Source organism: Elephantulus edwardii, unplaced genomic scaffold (assembly GCF_000299155.1).
Source record: "Elephantulus edwardii isolate Elephantulus edwardi_28Jun2011 unplaced genomic scaffold, EleEdw1.0 scaffold00226, whole genome shotgun sequence".
Lineage (NCBI taxonomy): Eukaryota > Metazoa > Chordata > Mammalia > Macroscelidea > Macroscelididae > Elephantulus > Elephantulus edwardii.
The window spans coordinates 1633914-1653237 of record NW_006399976.1 but is presented as its reverse complement, the minus strand read 5'-3'; the positions used below and the strand labels follow the sequence as shown (position 1 = coordinate 1653237).

The 19324-nt window shown below is 55.3% G+C and overlaps 2 protein-coding genes across 2 annotated transcripts in view; one reads left to right on the top strand and one right to left on the bottom strand.

Moving 5' to 3' along the window:
- LOC102865745 (chromosome unknown open reading frame, human C19orf44) overlaps positions 1 to 4851 on the top strand; it is a 17539-nt gene extending 12688 nt beyond the window's left edge. The window contains exons 5-7 of the mRNA XM_006898325.1: positions 2211 to 2306; positions 3982 to 4148; positions 4780 to 4851. Coding sequence (XP_006898387.1) covers positions 2211 to 2306; positions 3982 to 4148; positions 4780 to 4851 — 335 coding nt within the window. The remainder of the gene's footprint in view (positions 1 to 2210; positions 2307 to 3981; positions 4149 to 4779) is intronic.
- A 1320-nt stretch (positions 4852 to 6171) lies between these two features.
- On the bottom strand, positions 6172 to 18352 carry CHERP (calcium homeostasis endoplasmic reticulum protein). The gene is made up of 17 exons (XM_006898278.1): positions 18304 to 18352; positions 17822 to 17995; positions 15152 to 15336; positions 14508 to 14645; positions 14090 to 14241; positions 12713 to 12824; positions 12541 to 12630; positions 11152 to 11404; positions 10386 to 10561; positions 8863 to 9301; positions 8500 to 8738; positions 7924 to 8057; positions 7495 to 7581; positions 7207 to 7350; positions 7013 to 7129; positions 6474 to 6568; positions 6172 to 6370 (listed from the first exon to the last, which is right to left on the bottom strand). Exons 1-17 carry the CDS (start codon positions 18326 to 18328, stop codon positions 6177 to 6179), a joined length of 2754 nt encoding a protein of 917 aa, XP_006898340.1. The 5' UTR covers positions 18329 to 18352; the 3' UTR covers positions 6172 to 6176.
- Between the last annotated feature and the right edge of the window lie 972 nt (positions 18353 to 19324).

Sequence of the window (19324 nt, the reverse complement as noted above, 5' to 3'; positions counted from 1 at the left end):
CTCTGCTCCTGGGGACACTTGTCATCATTCCACAGGGATAGTGTGTGGGGGGGAGATGCTTCTCACAACGAGTGGTGGAGGCCAGGCTGCTCCACACCCTCGGTGCACAGGTCAGCTGACCATAATCAGCGTTCCAGAGCCCAGTGTAGGCCAGGCTGCTCCACACCATCCATGCACAGGTCAGCCGACCATAGCCAGTGTTCCTGGGCCCAGTGTCAGCTGTGCCAAGATTAGAAAGACCTGGATGAGGGGACGTGAGCAGTGTCAGGTTAGCATTCTGATGACCTGCCCAGCTGGGGTCCGGTGCACAAAGGCACCTTCCAGATGTCCCAGGACAGGCAGCCCCAGGGCTTGGTTAAGTTTGACTCTTTGCATCTCCTTGGGGGTGCTGCCCAGTGCTCAGGGCCAGCAGCCCACACTCGCTTCCCTGCAGGAGGAGCCCCTGCTGTTTGTTGTTATGTGCCATCGAGTCACTTGCGACTCATAGCGACCCTATGTACAACAGTCCTGTGCCAATCGTACTATCTCTGACACTCCCATCCTGATTATCCCAGTCACTGAATCAGTCCACCTCATAGAGGGCCTTCCCCTCCTGCGCTGTCCCTCCACCCTCCCAAGCATGATGTCCTTCTCCAAGGACCGGTCTTTCCTCACAACATGTCCAAAGTATGTTAGACGGAGCCTCAGAATCCTTGCCTCCAAGGAGCCACCCGATTTAACCCTTTCCAGGACAAATCTGTTTGTTTTCCTAGCAGTCCATGGTATTCTCAATACTCTTCTCTCAATACTCTTCTCCAGCACCACAGCTCAAAGGCATCAATTCTCCTCCTATCCAACTCTCTGATGCGTAACAAGTGATTGTGAAGACCATGGCCTGTATCAGACGCACCTTAGTCTCCAGAGAGACACCATTGTGTCTCCACTCACCTTCAAGGGGTCCTCCCAGCCCAGGAGCACCCAGGTCGATCCAGAAGGCAGGTTCTGGGTTTGCATCAGTCGTCCATCTTCTTGCTGCTGGAAGGTCACATGGGGAGCTGGGTGGTCCTGGACTCAGACAGTCTTCCAGGGCCTCACAGCTGCTGGAACAGAATTCTACAGCTGTCACTTTCAAGAACAGAAACTTTGGTCCCCATAGTTGGGGAGACTTGACTGAACTCAGCGCTGGCTTGATGGGAAGGCTTGCCCTCCGCTGGCCCTGGAGGAAGGGCCTCGTCTCTTAGCTTCTGTTCCTGAGTCCTTCATAATCTCAGAGTGACATGTTTTCCCTGTCCGTGTGTTTGTCCTGTACTTGTGCTGACCCTCATGTCCCTCAGAAGTGATGCCCTGGTATGGCCTCACTAAGCTCCCAGAGAAACCCCCCCAAGCCCAAATGCATCTGCACGTGCAGCAGCTAGGATTCTAGAACGTATTTTGGGGACGCAGTGCCAGAGAGGACATGTTTTTTTGCTTGAGCTGCTTGGTAGCTGGCCATTGTTCACCGCTGGCAGTTTTGTGGGCCTCAGTTTCCAGCAGGAGAGCCAGTCACTGGAAGGCTTACTCTGCATGTACAGCTGGGCGAGGACTCAGCTGCTCCATCTCGCTGTCTCACTTGGCCCCGCCATCATGCTGCCTGTCCAGTACACTGGCAGTGGGCAGCAACTGGCCACATTTCAGTGTAAGTTTTGCAACTTCCTGCAATGTAAAAGTTGGGTAGCGCTGTTTTCCTAGATGTGCACTGTCAGTGAGGGGCAAGTAGAAAGGGCGGTATAGACACCAGGCTGGCTGCTTCCAAGGAAGTTCTCCAGAGGAGCCAATGGTCTGCCCCACCTTCAAGCGACTAACCTCCAGGGTGATGGTTCAAACCTATCCACGGACACCATGGAAGAAAGGCCTGGCAGTTGGCTTCTGTTAAGATCAGTCAGGAAAACCCTTTTGTAGCATGTGGGGTCCTTGTGTGTCCAGGTTGACTTGACAGCAAGGGATTAGACTCCTGAGATGTGACCTGTGGCCACTGCTTCACCTTGAAGATGAGTGGTGCACCGAGCCCAGGAAATGAGGAGGAGGGGCCATGTGGAGAAGTGTCACGGAGGGCAGAGAAGAAAGGAAGCAGTGTGCTCGCTGTGCTCAGAGAGAGGAAGGGACAGTTTGTCTCAGTGTCATGGCCTTTTTGATGAGAATTTCTCTACTGTGTCCTGCACTGACACCTCATCCCCCTTTTTGTCCCTGAGCAGCAGCTGGTGTAGCAACCATGACCCCTGCCCTGGGAGGCACCTATGTGGACCCCACACCCATCGCCAGCCATGTGGTCAGCGCAGATGCCATCGAAGGTAAGAGCCTGCCAGTGGACCCTCATCAAGCACATCATGTATGTTATTACTGTTATGTTCTGTCGAGTTGGAACTGACTCGCAGCTGGACCTCCAGCAGGTTTACAGAGGCAGTAAGTCGCACAGGAAATTGCCCATCTTTCTCTCTTGGAGCAGCTGGTGGATTTGAACCACGTTCCTTTGGGTTAGCAGTGCAGCTCCTTACCTCTAAGCCACCAGAACTCCGTCATGAGTGGGGCTCACAAATTCACTCATTCTTGGGGGTGTGGCAGTCCTTTCACGCTGGGCTGGGGGAACCCATTGGCCAGACTCACTCTGACCCAGTGTGTGGAGCTCAGACCACCCTGCTGGCTGAGTGAGGTGCGCCTGTGCCCCCACACTACAAGGCCCCTTGACTTGGCACGTTTCCTTCCACATCCTGTGTCCATAGCCTTTCCTTTCTCCCTGGTGGCGCTCACACAGTCAGTACCGTTCCCCAGGTACTGGCCAGGTGGGCCCTATCCAGCCTGGTCTGGAGGACGAGGAGGGCACCTTGGAAGCCGCCTCAGTGAATCTGGACTTTGCCAGATTCCCCAAGAGGCCCTGGGGCAGGCATGGCACCGGCACATCTGGCATCCACCAATTCCCCATCAAGTTGTCTTCATTTAAAAAAACCCCAAACATTAGCTCTAAGTAATAAAATTAGCTGTATGTAATACAAGCCCCTCGGTGGTACAAATGGTCTGTGCTCAATTGCTAGCCTAAAGGTTGGAGTGTTTAAGCAGTCTAGTTGCACTGCGGAAGAAAGACCTGGTGATGTGCTCTATAAAGATCAGAGCCAAGAAAACCCCAGGGAACAGTTCCACTGCCTCACAAAGGTTTGCCTGTCAGGGCTGCCACTGTGGCCGTAAATTTGGTTTTGGGTTTTGCCTATCTAGCAAAACCCCACATCTCTATAGCGCCCTAACAGGTGCTGTTCACAGTGACATTAATTACCTGACGTTCAGTCCTCACTGTCCTGCCCTTCTGTGTTTCCTTCAGTGTTTACATGCTCCCCAAAAACTCGTTACCATCAGGTTAGAACCAACTCCAGCAGACCCTGCAGGTTTGCAGACTTACTCAGGATTGGAGAGCCCCGGATTTTTGTATCATCTCAGCAGCTCCGGGCTACTTTGTGGTTTAGAAATGGCTATTTGTAACAGGCACATACTTTTTGGAATCAGTTTATAGACCCCTTTCTCTAAAAAGAGTCCCTGGGTAGTTTAGCAAGGAGCTCTGATGGTGTGGCATAACACGTTGTGCTGCTATACGAAAGGCCAGTAGTACAAGTACACCAGCCACTCCACGGGGGAAGCCGAGGCAATCTTATTTCCATAAAGATGAAACCCTGCAGGACAGTTCTACCCAGTCGCATGGCTTCACTGTGAGTTGTAGGGTTGTAACTGACTCAGCGGACTGGTGGGCTGGCGCCATGTGTGGGCAGCCTCCAAATCCCAGCACAGCCCGCTGGGAAGCCAGCCCTTCTTCCAGGCAGACACAAGTGAGCAGCTGAGGCTGGGACCATTTCAGGGAGGGGCAGTGGGTGGAGTCGGGATGGGCTGCGAGTGATTCTGGGCCACCCGGCCTCCCCTCCCGCAAGCGGGATGAGCAGTGGGCCTGCATCTTGGGCCTGCTGAGTGACGCGGGGGTGGCTGCAGCCCTCACAGCCCACAGCCCGGCCGTATTTGCACTCAACGACCTGCTGAGGCAGCAGCTGGCCCTGACGCAGCAGTTCCTGGAGGTGAACCGGCACTTGCACACCTCCATTCTGGCATCGCTGGACCAGGACACGTTCCACTATCACAGCCTGGAGGAAGCCAAAGAGGTGCGTGGCCTCTACCCTGGGAGACATGTCTGGCCAGCAGGGGTGCTGGGGCATTGGGGTCGGGGCCTCTGCTGTATCACTGGGCATCAGCTTTGAATGACCAGCAGTGGCCCAACCTGAGTAACAGTATCGTCTCCTCTAAGAGACAGAGGGCTGGCCGTGGAAGGGATCATGCTCTCTTCCTGTCTCCAAAATCTTGTCGTAGCTGTTGTATTTTCTGTGAAGTGTCTTTTAGTGAAGGGGTCTTTTCTCTCACAATCTAGGAAGTCTGAGCAGCAGTGGGGCCACAGGGCCTCCTCTTGACCCTCATGCACTCATGACAGTGGGGTGGGCTCCCCATGCTCCATCTGTGTGCCAAGTGGTGTGCCACTGGTGTCTTGCTCTTGACCTAGCAGTGCACCTGGTGTGACCCCACCTGTCCAGTTGGACATGAGTTATTTGGGGCAGCCTGGCCCCACCGGTGATGTGGTGACAGCACTTGGGCTCCCACGGTCCCCAGAGCACCCACAGGCCGCATCAGCCATTCTAGGCCATCCTATTGGTCTTCAAAGCTGCTGTCCCTACACCCCTGCCTGTGTGGCACGTCAGTGTTCCTAGAGGCTCTACTGGTCACTCTGTCTTCTACCTGCAGTACATTCGGTGTCATAAGCCAGCCCCACTGACCCTTGAGGCCGCCCTGGAGGAGGTGCAGAACGAGTCCTGAGGGTAAGGTAAGACTGGCTCAGCCAGCCTCACTCAGCTCAGTACCACGGGAAGTGTGGGGTTAGGCAGGAGGGCCAGGCTGCCCCCGCCTGCCCACCACAGGACCCCAGCCTGGGCAGAGCTCAGCTACTGTGCCTGGAGCAGCTAGCAGGACACGAGGTTGGGCTGTTTACCTGTGGGGACACCCATGCTGAGACATGAGGCAGACAGAGCCTTTGACCCCAAACTCCACCTCAGAGAAGCAGCTCCTTACTCATCTACCTCAGCATGCTGAGAGACAAGCAGGATTTTAAGTTCTTTAAAAAAACACCTTTATTTGAAGGCAAAACAGTAAAATCCACAAATTGTTAATAGCACGTTTATGTATTATCCTGAATTAGACACTTTCAAACTATTCACAGCTACAGGAAATCTAAAACAAAATCAAATGTTTTATCCCATCGGGGTCAAAAGTTGGAAACATTCGGCATCTCTTTTGAAAAGAATTTTTCAAAAATGCTTCTGTACAAATAAACAGTGCTGCACCGGGCTGCTGGAAGGCGTGGGGTGCAGACACCCACTGCCCCTGGCAAGTGAGGGGTGAGGGCAGCCAGATGGGGGGACAGGTCCTTCTTATGAACCACCACAGGTACTAGACCCAGGCCTGCTCCCCAGATGAGTCATTGGCCAGCGTTCACAGAAAACAAAACTTTAACCCAACTTCGCAACAGAAAGAGTTGGGCTGGTGTCTGAGGGGAGATCCCACACTAGCTGATGAGATGGCCTCAGGTCGATGTCCCTGCTGCTAAAACTAAACCCTCAGGAGCAAAATGAAAACCCAGCTCAACCTCAGCTCCCGTTTTCAAATAGGCACTGGTGAGTGCATGCTCCCTGCCTCAGTTCCTGTCGCTGTGTCCGGGATGGACAGGAGGTGACGCCCAGGCCACTGTGGCTTCTCCGATGCTTGGTGATTCTCGCTGCTATACTCAGGGGTTGATGGGAGGTGACACCTGGGTGCCTGGAGCCTTCTATCCGGTGCCTGCTCGTCCAGAAGACAGAGCTGACCGGGGATGGCAGCCTAGTGCACCTCCATTATGAGGAGGACTGGGCAGCCTGCTTCACTGTAAGGAAAACCAGAGGTTGGCATCGCACCGGCAGCTCCTCATATGAGGGTGGCTGCGGCCGAGGCCAGGGTATCTCCTCGTGAGCAGCAGAGCCCCATCCCTGGGTGGTCTCAGTCCTCCACCTCCCAGGGGTAAGGCTGGGTCACAGCTGGCTGCCAAGACCCCCTCAGAAGCTTCCACTTCCTTCAGTGGAAGTTTCTGATGGGCACTGCTACCGCGGCCACTACTTGCACTCGTCCCTGGCCTTCATGCGGGCGATGAAGGAGTAGCTCTTGTTCCGGCGGTAGTTCTCGTAGGGGTCGTCCAGCGCCACGCCCACGCCCTTGTACTGGTCCCACTTGTCCCGCACGTCTCCGCCCTTGATGGGGTCCTGGATACCCTGCTCCTTCACGCCGAGGCCACCAGATCCGCTCCAGCCTGGAGGAGGAGGAGGTGGTCACATGATTACAACCCTATTGGGGGGGCAGAGCCCAGTGCCTCGCCCTATGGAGTGTTCCCCGCCCCCGTCCCAGAGCCTTACCCATCTTCACCAGCATCTGGTGTCCCTTGTTCTCCTCTCCTAGCCTGGGGTCGGGGACAGGCGGTGCAGAGTTAGAACCCAGACCAGCCGAGGAACTAAAACCAAGACAGGTCATGGTGTTCACAAGGTCACGGCCACGTTTATTGAACGGTTAGGATGTCACAGTGTGTGGCGCACACGGACAGTCACCATTATGGGATGGACACCCACATACGTCTTTTAAGTTTTCACCGTTCTGTTCTTCAGCCAGAGAAGGGGCTTTCCTCAGGTGACCCCCACCCCAAACTTAGCACGCAGAGCAGGTCACAGGCACCCCTGGAAGGGTTAGAAAATAGGCAGCCCGGCCGCTACCGGGCTCCATGACCAACCGAGCAGGGGCAGCTGTCAGCATCGGGCGGTGGCACCACGCGCACGTGCTGACATGGGCTGCCTCCCTCGAAGGCTGTGTCTTCTAATGACCACTGTTTAAACATTCACAGCTCATCCCGGAGGATTCAGCACTACCTGAAGGTAACACAACAGTTAGACAGTAATCTTACGGTGGAGTTGGGCTCCGAGATCGAGACCGACGCCTCCTGCCAGGGGAGTATGACTTGGACCGGGAGCGGGACCTGGACCGTGACCGGCTTCGTGAAGACCTCGAGCGGCTCCGGCTCCTATTAGGGAAGGACACCATTAAGTAACGAAATGGGAAGTGTCAGGAACAGCCCTGGTGCTGCGAGCTGCCACCTACCTAGACCGGGAGCGGGAATAGGACCGGGAACAGGAGCGGGACCGAGAGCGTGAGTAGGAGCCAGACGACTTGGAGGACCTCGAGTTGGATCGAGAGGAGGAGCGCCCTCGGCTCTTGGATCTGCTCCTTGACCGTGACGGTCCACTGGAAGAAAGGGAGGGATTAGTTCTGTCACCTCAGCCACAAAGCCTGTCTCCACCAGCTTTCTTCATCTCAGGGTTCAGGCTGAGGATTCTGGCACCACGGGATGGTCATGATAGAAACCGACCTTTGCACAGACGCCCTTACCTGTTCCTCTTCTCCTGGCCTTTCCTCCGCCGGGCCCGCATCTTTGCTCGGAAGAACTCATAGAGGCCATTCTGCTCCCAGCCTTCACTACAAGCAAGATAGGACATTTCTTAAGACTGACCCATGAGGATGCCAGAGATAGGTGGCACCTGACAGACTCCCGAAGGGTCAAAGATCTCGCCTGTCACTCACTGCACAAAAGTAGACTAGGCCTGACTCCCCACAAGGCAGCTTCCCAGAGAAGCCTGGTGAGGTAACTTCTGAAGTATCTGAATTAAATGCCCTTAACTATCGGCCTGCTTTGTGTGTGCTGCACCCACAGCTCGGGTGAGGGTCCTAGAGCTGTACAAACACTAGACAGTGGCATGGCTGAGGGCAGCTGCTCCCACCCTCCCTGGGGCTCTTCGTGCATGGCCCCGTGGTCTGTACCTGTTCCTAGGCCTGTCATGCGATGGGGGGCTGTAAAAGGCTTCCACGGCAGCCAGGAGCCTCTCACTGGGCGGCATCGGGGGTGGGAGGCGGATGTCTTTGGGATCCAGCGGCTTGTACTCATGGTCCTCCAGCTGCAGTGAGAGCACCAGAGTCATCACACAGGGCAGGGGTGGGGCAGGTGTGGGGCAGGTGTGTACAAGCCCAGTGCAGGTAGAGATCCTGGGGTAGGAAAGCTGCTGATAGGGATCTCCCCACAACAACCCCCCAACTCGGGCAGTGAGGAACATCTACTTTGTCAGAGACACTGTCAACAGTTCAGCCTGTCTCTGCCCCCAACCCCACTGCTGATAAGGACCCTGCCCAGAAACAGGAGGCACCCTAGCAGGGTCTGGAGCCCACTGCTGCCAAGCCACCGTGCCAGAAGTGAGATCTGTTCAAGGGCACAGGGACGTGGGCTCAGGGTTCTGCTGACCGCCCAACTCACTCAGGTTCTGCACGGGCGGGAATCCCCCACAGGAAGGGCTCAACCACTGACATTAGGAGAGGGGCCCCAAAGCTGCTGTGATCACATACCTTCACCAGGGGGGCCATTAGCCCCGCAGGCAGATCGAAGTAGGGTACGTTGGGCACCAGGCTGGGGTCGTCATGGTTGATGTGGGGGGGGCCCTGCCGTCGCATGTGGGGAGGCTGCCCATTGAAGCCGTGGGGTGGAGGTCCAAAGTCAGGGTGCTGAGGCCCACCCCAGGGGGGGTGCTCATTGATCCCGGGATGTGGCATGCGGTGGCCAGGGTGGTGATGTGGTGGCCCCATCTCTGCAATATAGAAAACAGGCGGGGGTGGGGTGGGGGGTGTGTATTTCAGGAGGCTGGAGTGCCAGCACTAGGCTGGACCTTCTCTGTGAGCCCTGTCTTCCCACCCGAGTCTGAGCACACTCACCTGCCGGAAAATCACCTTGGGGGTAATCAAAGCGATGTGGGTAGGGGGGCCGCTCAAAGGGGTGGCGAGGGGGGAAGTCGTCCTGCATGAAGCGTGGCGGAAAGCGGTTGAAGTTGTGGGGATGTGGCGGCTGGTTGAACTGCGGGTGCTGCTGGTGTGGGGGAAAGGGTCCTCGGAAGGGAGGTGGGCGCTGCAGGCGGAAGGGGGGCTCTCGCTGCCCACCACCCCAGGGTGGCTGCTCATGCTGGTTATTCCAGGGGCCCTCGAACTGGCCACTCCAGCCAGGCTCTGGCTGTCCACTCCAGGGCGCCTCGCGCTGTCCACTCCAGCCGGGGTCACCTCCACGCTGCTCGTTCCACATGCCCTCATGGCTGTTGTTCCAGGGTGGGCAGTGAGGTGGCCCACCCTGGTGATGCGGGTACGGGGGCTGTTCTGGAGGCTGCAAGGCAGAGGGCAGTGCTGGTGAGGTGGAGCCAGTGCCAGGACATGGGGGCCCGGCAGACCCCACGACACCAAGGAGATGAGGGACACTGGGTGAATGTCTCCACGTAGTTCTGGTCTGTGACAAATGCTGTTATCACCTAGGCCCAAGGCCACCAGGTGACACACAGCCAACTTCCTGTCCCACCAGTGCGTCTCCCCAAAGACCTGACTTGCCAAGCCTGGTGGTGGATTGAGCTCAATATGCTCCAACCCTCTCTCGCCATCCTCCCACCCAGGCTGTCTACTGGGACTCCTCCCAGACACAGTCTTTGTCCTAAATCCTGGTTTAGGGCCATTGCTGGAGGAGCCCAAATGCCGATGGACAGAATCAACACGGCAAGGATGAAGCCCAATGACAGCGAGTGGGGTGGACCCCGAGCACCAGGAACTGGCATGTCACAGAGCCCCGCCTGCCTGTTCAGGGTACACTGATGGCACCCAGACTTTAATAGCCTCAGTTTCCACATCTACAAAACAAGCAGCTGCTGAATGGCCAAAAGAGGGTGGCTCAAGGCCATCCAGCCCTCAAGGAGGGGAGAGTGTCTGTTGTCATGCTGATGGCCCCCAGGCCTTGGGTCAGAGCTGCCTCCCACCCATGCCCCGCACCTCCTCTCACTGAGGGAGTGGTGGGTATATGGGAGCCACACTCAAGAAAGGAGACCTTCTGTCCTCAGGGGAGGATTGGGGCATACACCCCCACAGGGAGGAGAATGCCCCCAGAAACACAGATGGTCTGTGTTTGTGATCTCTCAGTGAATGCCAGACCCCTAGTCTGCCCTCTCCAGCTTAGTACCAGGACCTCTGATGTCCCAGTTAAAGAGAACTCCTACCACACAGGACGAAGTGTCCAGCCCTCCCAGGACTGGTCTGCATCACGAAGATGTGCCTCAAGAAGGAATTATGACCAGCTAAAGCTCTGCCTCCCACAATGGAAAAAGCTTACCACACGTTTTCTTCCTGGACTGCCACCAGCCACCCTGCCCACCACCCACAGGCTCCAGAATCCCCCTCCTGCCCCAGTCACAAGTTCCCAAACCTACCTGCTGCTGACCCCAGGGAGCGACAGGGTGAGGCTGTTCAAACCAAGGGGTCTTGTTGGGCGGGATCTGGTCATGGGGCCTGGGGCCCCTGGCACCAGCAGCTGCAGGGTCCTGAACCCCTCCTGATGCATCGTACTCGGAAGAGCCAGGTATCTGAATGGGGGGCTGCTTGTCCTCTGGAAGCCACCAGAAGCAGTTAAAGGCCCTGCCTGTAGGGGGCGCCAGCCCACTGTGCCGTCCCTTATTACCCTGGGGCTGCCTGGCCAAGCCAATGGCCTAGGGCCACCGCCAAAACCTACCACCCGCTCACACAGGTACATGCTCAGCTTCTTGGAAGGTTTTACAGTGAACCTGAGGCCACCTCTGCCATCTCAGTGTGCATTTGTAACTCAATTTCTACCATCAGGGAACATAACCTTTAATCACTAAATTTTCTAACCCTTCTCTTCCTGATAAAAATCTGCCTGCTAGTGAAGTAGTAATTTCTCCCTAATATACTTCCAAAACATCCCTTGCTGGGGTCTCCACAAGCTGGAGGGGATTCAATGACGGCAGGTTGAGTCCTGCTGGTTTTTTAATCCCACTGGTAGTGTTCACATGGTGGTCTCATAGCAGTGCTCAGAAACGACCCTAGGCAAGGTCAAGCTCATGCCCTTTCCTCCCTACGTGGCTTCTAAGGTCCTGGAGAAGTGTCTGGACCGAGGGCTTGTGGAGCAGATTAAAGTGGGGCCCCAGAGGTCATCAGTGTGACCAGCGAGGGGCCTACCTGGCTGCGTGGTGGGTGGGATGGCTGGGGTGGGAGCAGGGGCCGGTGGAGGGGCAGCTGGTGGTGGTGTGGCTTTGACGTCTGCATCCAGCTGAGGCATCGGGATCTGCTGCTGTTGCTGCTGCTGCTGCTGCTGCTGCTGGGCCAGGCTGCTGACGAAATCCTCATGCTGGGTCTTGAGGGTCTGGATCTGCTGCTGGAAGGCCAGCTGCAGCGGCTGCACTGCCGATGAGTACTCACTGATGAGTGTTGCCTGGTGGAGGGGAGTAGTTGACAGTCAGCTGGAAGCTCCCTTCTCCGCCCCAGACCCCAAGAAGTGCAACAGTGGACAATAAGGCCCAGGGTATGTGGTGACTACTCTGTAGACAGTAAACATGCTGTGACCACAGAGTATGGAGCCTGGCTATAAGCAGAATATAGGATCCTAGTGATGGAAGACAAGATGTAGTCACCTAGACAGCCTACACCCCAAGCACAGGCTGAAGGACTTAAAACATCAGAGTGTCCCAGAGCCTCAGTGAGCTGTAAAGGAAAGCTCACAGCCAGACAAGCCTCAGAAGGTCTTGAAACCTCAAGATACAGGAAGGGGCTGTGCTGGTGCACATGTGCTGAGAGGAGATCCAGGTCAAGAAGGCAAAGGCCAAGCCCTTCTGGTAGTTCAATCTAACAGTGTCACTGAGAGAAAAAGATGGACACTCTTCTCCATGCAATTTACAGCCTTGCAGACCCAGTGGAGGGTCTGCTATGAGTCCATCTTCGTGCTAACTCTATGATAATGAGGCAAGTCCACAAGAGAGAGAGAGACGCAGAAAGACACAGAAAGAGAGCGCTCGTGTTTACGTGAGAAAAATGCAAAATGCATTCCTATGGCCTGAGCACTGAGCCTCTGTGGGAAACATGAGGCAGTCAGAAGAGTCACTGTTGAGCTGGGGTAAATAGTAGGACCTCACAGATGGCCAGAGCTGCAGAGGTGGTTAGGAAGCCAACACCTTGCCTAGCAGCTAGGACAGCAATCCTACTTAACAGGAGCTGCAGTCTCTTGAGCCAAGTGGAGATAGGGGAGACAGAGGAGTTAGCAGGTCCCCAGATAAATTTCACACATCACCACAGCAGCTGTCCTCACATCCTATACATGCAAAATACCTGAGCAGAAACAGGAAAAACCTCACCTGTGAGCAGTGGGCACACTTGGTGACCAAGCACAGGTGCACACTACATGGTAAATGGATAGAGGGGAGCAGCCCAAGGAGCTGCTGTTCAAGGCCCCTCATCATGATCCTAGGACCCTGCAGCCACCAGCTCAACCAGTTGCCTCTGATCTCCCCAGCACAGGTAGGGCGTAGGTCCGCTGGTAGCAACAGGGATCCTAGTGCTGGCCCAGGAGCCTACCTGGTACTGACCCAGCCCCAAGGCCGGGCTCTGCAGCTGTTGGATGATAGAGTCGTCGAAGTAGCCATTCTTTTCCCAGAGTTGCAGAAGCTGGTATGAAAAAGGGATGTCAGTTTTGGAAGAGACGGTGCCCCCCTGAGATCCTGACCCCACTGCTCCCCACAGTACCCACCCGGGCAATCTTCTGCTGCTTGTCCTCCTCCACGGCCAGGAAGCTCGTGCAGTAGATGGGCACCACCACCTTCTGCAGGGCAGCCAGAAGCTCCCTCGCCTGCTTGCGCTGGCTGTAAGAGAGAGACCTTCCTCGCATCAGGGCTCCGGTGGGACCCAGTCACATGCCCACCAACACTGCAGCTCCAGCCACCACACCCTCTGTGAGCTCTGGACCAGGGGAGGTTGGGCTAGTGTAGGGGCCTGAGGGTCAGGGGACAGCAATGGGAGGGGGATGTGGACCTAGCTAACAGAAGTTAGTTCACTAACTTCTAGTCCCTCACGGGATCTTTGCCCAGGGGCTAGTGATGAGGTAAAGGGTACCACTGGGCTATTGTAGGCAGCCACTGAGCCAAAGCAACTCATGCCACATACACAGACTTCACAGGAGGGAACACACTAACCCAGGCCTCTGTGTCTCATCCGTGCTTCAAATGGCAGGGCCTGAGCCCAGTAATGACTATGTGAAGGGACCCCCTGCAGGTTCCCCATTGGCTCCACCCTCCTTGCCAGGGGGAGGGAGAAAGGCCCCAGTGAGCAATGTGGGCCACATGTGAAGCCAGGCTTCCAAGAAAGGATCTCTGTGGAGAACAAGGTCCTGCAGGCCGGCCGAGAACAGCACGTGGCCTCTGAGAGCACAACACTGGCCTTAACCATGGATAAAAGGCTTCTTTTCAAAGGGGAAACACAAGAAGCAGGACAGCAGTAAAAAATGCGGCAAAGCAGGAAGGTTCTGGGAGCATCTCATCTCTTGGGAGAAAGAAGGGCGGTGAGGGAAGCTGAGCCACAAGGCCATGCAGGAGACAGGGTGGGCTTCAAGCCTCAGCTGTCTCATACTGCAGGGAGAAGCTGGGAAATTGCTCCCAAGGCCTGGCTTGGCCTGCCCCACTCACAACTGTGTCCATAACCAAAGCGTCTCTGCTTGGGCCATTCCAACAACCCAGCAGCAGCCCAACTGTGCCAGCCCTACCCCTGCCCTAGCTGTTCCAGACTCCTGGTCTCCTATTAGCTTCTCACATGCCACCAAAGTCCTTGCCAAGTAGCTGAGCTGAGAGCAGCCCTGTCTGGCTTTAGGTGGTAGGATGGCTCTTGTATGAAGATGCTGGGGCAGACAGGGTGTGAATGTGCGTGAGCACAGACCCGGGTCCTGACAGTGCAGCAGAGCATAAGGACCACAGAGCACAGAGACCATTAAGGCCAGCCTAGAGCCGGGAGCAGGGGTGGAGCTGGAGGCCTGACTGGGATGCCCAGAGGGACAAGGGTCTCACATGGAACCCCCCAAGGGTATGGATTCAGGTTGTGACTGGAGGGTGGATGGCAGGTGAGGGGCCCTGCTCACCAGTGGTGCAACACGTCGTTGATGAGGTAGATGAGGTGCAGCCGCAGCTCAAAGTGTGCCCCGTCTGCCGTGATCCGGTTGCGCAGGTGGCCAGCCATTAGCTCACAGTGTGGTGGCGACTTGGCATTGCTGAACATCCAGTTCTTGCCAGCCTGTGAGTACCAGACAGTGTGAGGACAGGACCCACCGGCAGAGCCACACCACTAAGCCCATGGGATCAGAGCGCATGCCTGCCCGTCCGCCTGCTGCCTTGGCCAGCACTGAGTGGATAGGACGTGGGGTTCAGAACCTAAGGTTGGCAGCCCAAGTGAAATGGAAAGGTGCAAAGGCTTCGGACAGGATGATGTGGGCTCCTAACGCCAGGTAGAATGGTAACAGTGCCAAAGTGAGCCTTCTCCCCCAGGCAAGTGGCCCTCACCGAGATGGCATCCTTGGTGCATGTGTCGATGATAGGTTGGAGCAGGTTATCGAACTCGTTCATGTCCAGCTGAGTCTCCTCCAGGAGCTTCTGCATCTGCTGCTCCACTGCATGGGCTAGAGCCGCTGTCACCTGCTCCTGGGGGGTTAGGCAGGCCAGAGAGTGAGTGCGGGCTCTCACCCTGCCACAGGAGAGCCCCTCCCACAGGCCCTGTCTGTGGGCAGCCAGGACATGGAGCAATGCTGTCTGTTGTTAAGGTAAAAGGTAAAGACTGACTCAGCTGAGCAGAGAAATGAAAGATGGGAGACAGTGAAAGCTGTGAGCAGACCGGAAAGAAAACACAAGATCAGCAAGCCGGTAAAGACTGAGAGAGGAGAAGATTACAGCAGACTGTTGCGTGTGCCTGTCAGTCTGGCAAAACACAAGGAAAGGGCCAGTCTCCAGGACAGAGTATGGGGATACAGAGGTGAGATCAGCCCAGAGACTGTGGACAGGGTTTGGCTAAGGTTCTAGTCAGCAGTAGAGAACAGGCCCATGCTGCATTACGTCACTTCCAACTGGAATGTGGGAATCAAAGGCCCAGGGGGCTGGGCCTGGGTGAAGTCCTATGCACTCCTGGTACCACCTCAGGACCCAGCACTTACCTGTCGTAGGGCCAATAAGTGCTGCTCCTGCTGTTGCAGGTTCCATTGGCTCTGCTGTATGAGCTCGTCCATGGACATGGCACCCTGGGCAGGTGGGATAGGTGCTGTGGGGGCCAGAGGGGGCTGTGGCAGAGGTGGTAGGGCTGCAGCTGTTTCCAGCTCGGGGGCCTGCTGCTTGCAAATGACTGGAGGAGAGGAAGAGAGAGGATGTGTGAAGAGGGGGGCTCCCACCAAAACTGACCCTCTGAAGGGTCTCCACTTTCAGGTGGAGAGTCAATAGATTCTCAACACTGTGGGCCATGAGGCAGTCTTGTCACCCTCCTTCCAATACAGCTCCACTGTCTTCTAGCCTCAAGAAGCTGCAGGCTAGCAACGCAAGGTCCCTAAAGCTCTTAGAACAAATGCCTAACTTCTTCCCCACCTCAGCCTCTCCAACTGTTCTCTTCTGGGTTCCGGCTGTCAAGCCTTCCCTGTTGCCATCACCCCTGCCCCCTCAAAGGCTCATCTCTGGCCAGGACACTCTCCTACTCTTGTTTTGCACCTGGCTAACTCCAGTCCTGAGGTTCCAGAAGGGAAACAGCTACAGAAAACTCTTCATGAGCCAAATCTCCCCCGCAGAAAAGACCCCACTCATCCTTCCCATTACAATGTCTAGAGGATGAACAGCTCCTGATTTCTGACCCTCGAGGAAAAAGGCGTGTGCCACCGCTGCCTCCAGGAAAAGCCACTCTCACCACCTACTGATTCAAGCCAGGTTATACTGTATCATTTGTCTTCTGCTCCCCCTTGTATGCCAGTCTTATCAACATTCACTGGAGTCTACCACTGAAACCCCCATCCTCATGTCCTCTCATTGATCCAGATCTCTCCATTCCTCAGTGGTTCATTGGTCCCACAGCCTTTCCTCATGTTGCTTCTACCTGGTCCTCCATTCTGGCCACACAAACCCAAGATGTCCTTCCCTTGTCTTTAAGCTTCAGTAGCAACAGCTGCAAATGTGGAATGCTTAGAGTGCAGTATGACCGCTCCATAAACACACCAGCACAGGTGTTTTACCAACAACTCCAGACAGCTGTCTCCCTCCACTACCTCTAATTTCACGAGGAAACAGAAGGGTCATTGAGCTACAAAGAAAACTCAACCATCCCCTGGCATGTAACACCATGGGACAAAACATATATGTACTGCAAGCACTAGCTGGAGTCACTGGGTAATGCAAATACAAATATGCTTGGTGCTTACAGAAAAGTAGGAGGTTTGGGTCCAGACAGAAGGGAGAAAGGCCTGGCGATACTTTCAAAAGACCAGTCACTGAAAACCCTACTGTGACATACAGGGGTCACCGTTAGTCTAGACCAACTCAAAGCAGAAGTTGCCTTTTGTCTGTATAGCCTTGTGGGTTGTTTTCATAGGAAACGGTGGCAGAAGAATTTCCAGGCCAAGACAGACTAGAGAAAAAGGCTGACAAGCTACTTTTCAAACTCCATGGCTTACCCGTATCTCTTTGTGAACATGACTCACCGTTAGGGGTTAATGTGACAACAGCCAATGACAACCCATTGTGTCGAACACCACATCCAGACACGGAGCATCTGCTCCTGAAAGTAGATGGAGGCTCTACCTGCCCGAAACCACCTGTTGTTATTAGGCGCCATCAAGTCAGGTACGACCCTATGAACAACAGATCTGAATCCTGTCCTATCTTATACCTTCCTCACAATCTCTGACATATTTGAGCCCATTGCTACAGTTACTGTGTCAATTCAGCTGGTTGAGGGTCTTCCTCTCATTCCCCATCCCTCCACCTTTCAAAGCCTAATGTCCCTCTCCGAGGAATAACTTCTCCCAGCACCATGTCCAAAGCATGAGATCAGGCATCATCATCTTTGCCTCCAAGGTTTACTCTTTCTTCAAAACCCAGCTGCGTCTCCCCAGGACCAGGTTAAACTCTTTGGAGGCCAAGGTCAAAAATCAAGTTAATTCTGAACTGACAGACACTGATTACAAAAACAAAAGAACACCATGGTAACAAGTAGTTATAAACACATTCAACAGAAATTACACAGCACAAACAGTTAAGCATTCGACCAGTAAAAAGATCTTCGAACCCACAAGAAGTGCTGCGGAAGAAGAGCCTGGAGATCTGCTTCTGCAAGATCAAAACCTGTTAAACCCTAAGGAGCCACACTTTCTACACTAACACGGGGACGCATGAGAGTCGGAATCAACTTGACAGCAACAACCAACGGACAAAAGACAGAGGCAATTCTTTTTCGTCCTGACAGCTGGAGGCATCTGAAATGCAGAAAAGGCTGGCGGGCCCCAGAACACACAGAGAGGCCCCGACAGTCCCCGAGTGCGGACCACGGGCAGCTGCTAGCACTTTCTCCCTGGGAAACACTTAACGCATCTCTGTCAGCAGACTTCAACTCTCACACCTGACAACGGCGGAATGTCTGACCCAAAGCCCCGCGAGGATCGACAACCGCCTTCCCCATCACACACTGGCCCCGCGCCCGCTCCGTGCAAGGATATGTGAGAGCAGAAAGGGACGGTGCAGACCGAGCCGCCCCGATGCCCAGGGAAGGCGCGTTGAGACTCCAGGCGAAGTGGGGCAACTCGGCGGGGAATCGCACGAGGGGGGAGGCCTGGGAACCGGGGAGAACTCACGCTGCTGCTGCTCCAGCGCCAGCTTGTACTTGTAATAACTGTAGAACTCGCCTCCGAAAAGGAAGGAGAATTTCGGGTTGTCCTTCTGCTTCTCCATAGTCATCTTCTCAAACTCGGGCCCATTGCGAGCCACGAACTGGGCCAGTTTGTCGATGACATTCCGAAGCTCCTGGTCTGCAGAGAGGAGAAAAGGCCACGCGGAGCGTCAGCCGGAACCGCCCAAACCGGGGAGCGGGCGCCCGAGGCCTGTTCGGCCCGAGCGGGGTCGCTCGGGGCGGGCCGAGCAGAGGCGGCTCTCGTACGGGTCCCGATAGGGAACACCCACGCGCGCAGAACGCGGGGTCCCGCCGAGAGGCCGCAGGCCAACCTTGGAGGCCGAACCCCGCCCCCTCGCAGGCGCAGGGACCCCCCCAGGAGGCGGAGCGGGCAACGGCTCACTCGGAAGAACAGAGAAACGGTGCCCGAGTTGGTCTGAACCTTACCATCGGGCGGCAGCGGCATATCCATGGCTCTGGCCGCGGGGAACGTCCTCCGGCGACTGACGATCGCCCACCAGCGCTGTCTGTGGAAGGCGGCCGGAAGTGGCGCGAGCCGGGCCGTTTACGGCGAGCCTAGTGGGCCGCTTCCGCCCGCCACTTACGGCCGTCGCTGGGAAACGACGGAAGTGAGAGTGGGAGGCAGAGAAGAAGGCGTGCGAAGGGCGGGCGTGTGGGCGGGGCTTTGCGCTGCGCATGCGCATGCGCATACCGCTCCCCGCGCTTGCGCGGGGTGAGTGGATTGGCTAGTGACGTCTGGGGACGAATAAACGGCGCTGCTAACGGTTAATTTAAGAAGAGGATGGTGCCACTGTTGTAAAATGGGTCTGACATCAGGGTGGGGGTATGACAGAAAAAAACTGGATAAATTATGTATATTGTATTGAAACAGATTAGGGAAAGAACAGATTAGAAATGATATATGATTGAGTATTGTGGTTAGCACAGGAATCCAGGATTAAGGTTGCATAGAGAAGTGTACTCAGGGTGGGAGGTGGGGGGGAGGGGCTGTGGGAATTGTATACTAATGAAGGAATTTTTTTTTCTCTTTGGAGGGGGAAGCGAGCTGGTGGGGAGGGGTGGGCAGGGAGAAAAGTGCGGCAATGAGTGAATGGAAATCCAAAACCTCTGTAAATGTCTATTAAAATTAATAATGATAATAATAAAAATTTAAAAAGATAAGGAGGAATGTGGCATCAGGATTGGTGGAAGAATCATCAACAACCTGCGTTATGCAGATGACGCAACCCTGCTTGCTGAAACAGAGGAGGACCTGAGGCGCTTGCTGCAGAAGATCAAGGACTACAGCCTCCTGTATGGACTGAAGCTAAATGTCAAGAAAACAAAGATTGTAACCACTGGGCCAATTGGCAGCATCAGTATGGATGGTGAAGAGATTGAGATAGTTAACAGTTTTAATTTACTTGGCTCCACAGTCAATGCTCTTGGTAACAGCAGCCAGGAAATC

What these genes read in the sequence shown, in the direction of transcription:
- CHERP (XM_006898278.1), bottom strand. Translation starts at nt 18,328, where the DNA reads ATGGATATGCCGCTGCCGCCCGATG. An exon ending in ACTTATTGGCCCTACGACAG is followed by an intron (nt 14,646 to 15,151) that starts GTAAGTGCTGGG and finishes CTAACCCCCCAG; the next exon opens with GAGCAGGTGACAGCGGCTCT. An exon ending in TGGGGCTGGGTCAGTACCAG is followed by an intron (nt 11,405 to 12,540) that starts GTAGGCTCCTGG and finishes CCCCTCCACCAG; the next exon opens with GCAACACTCATCAGTGAGTA.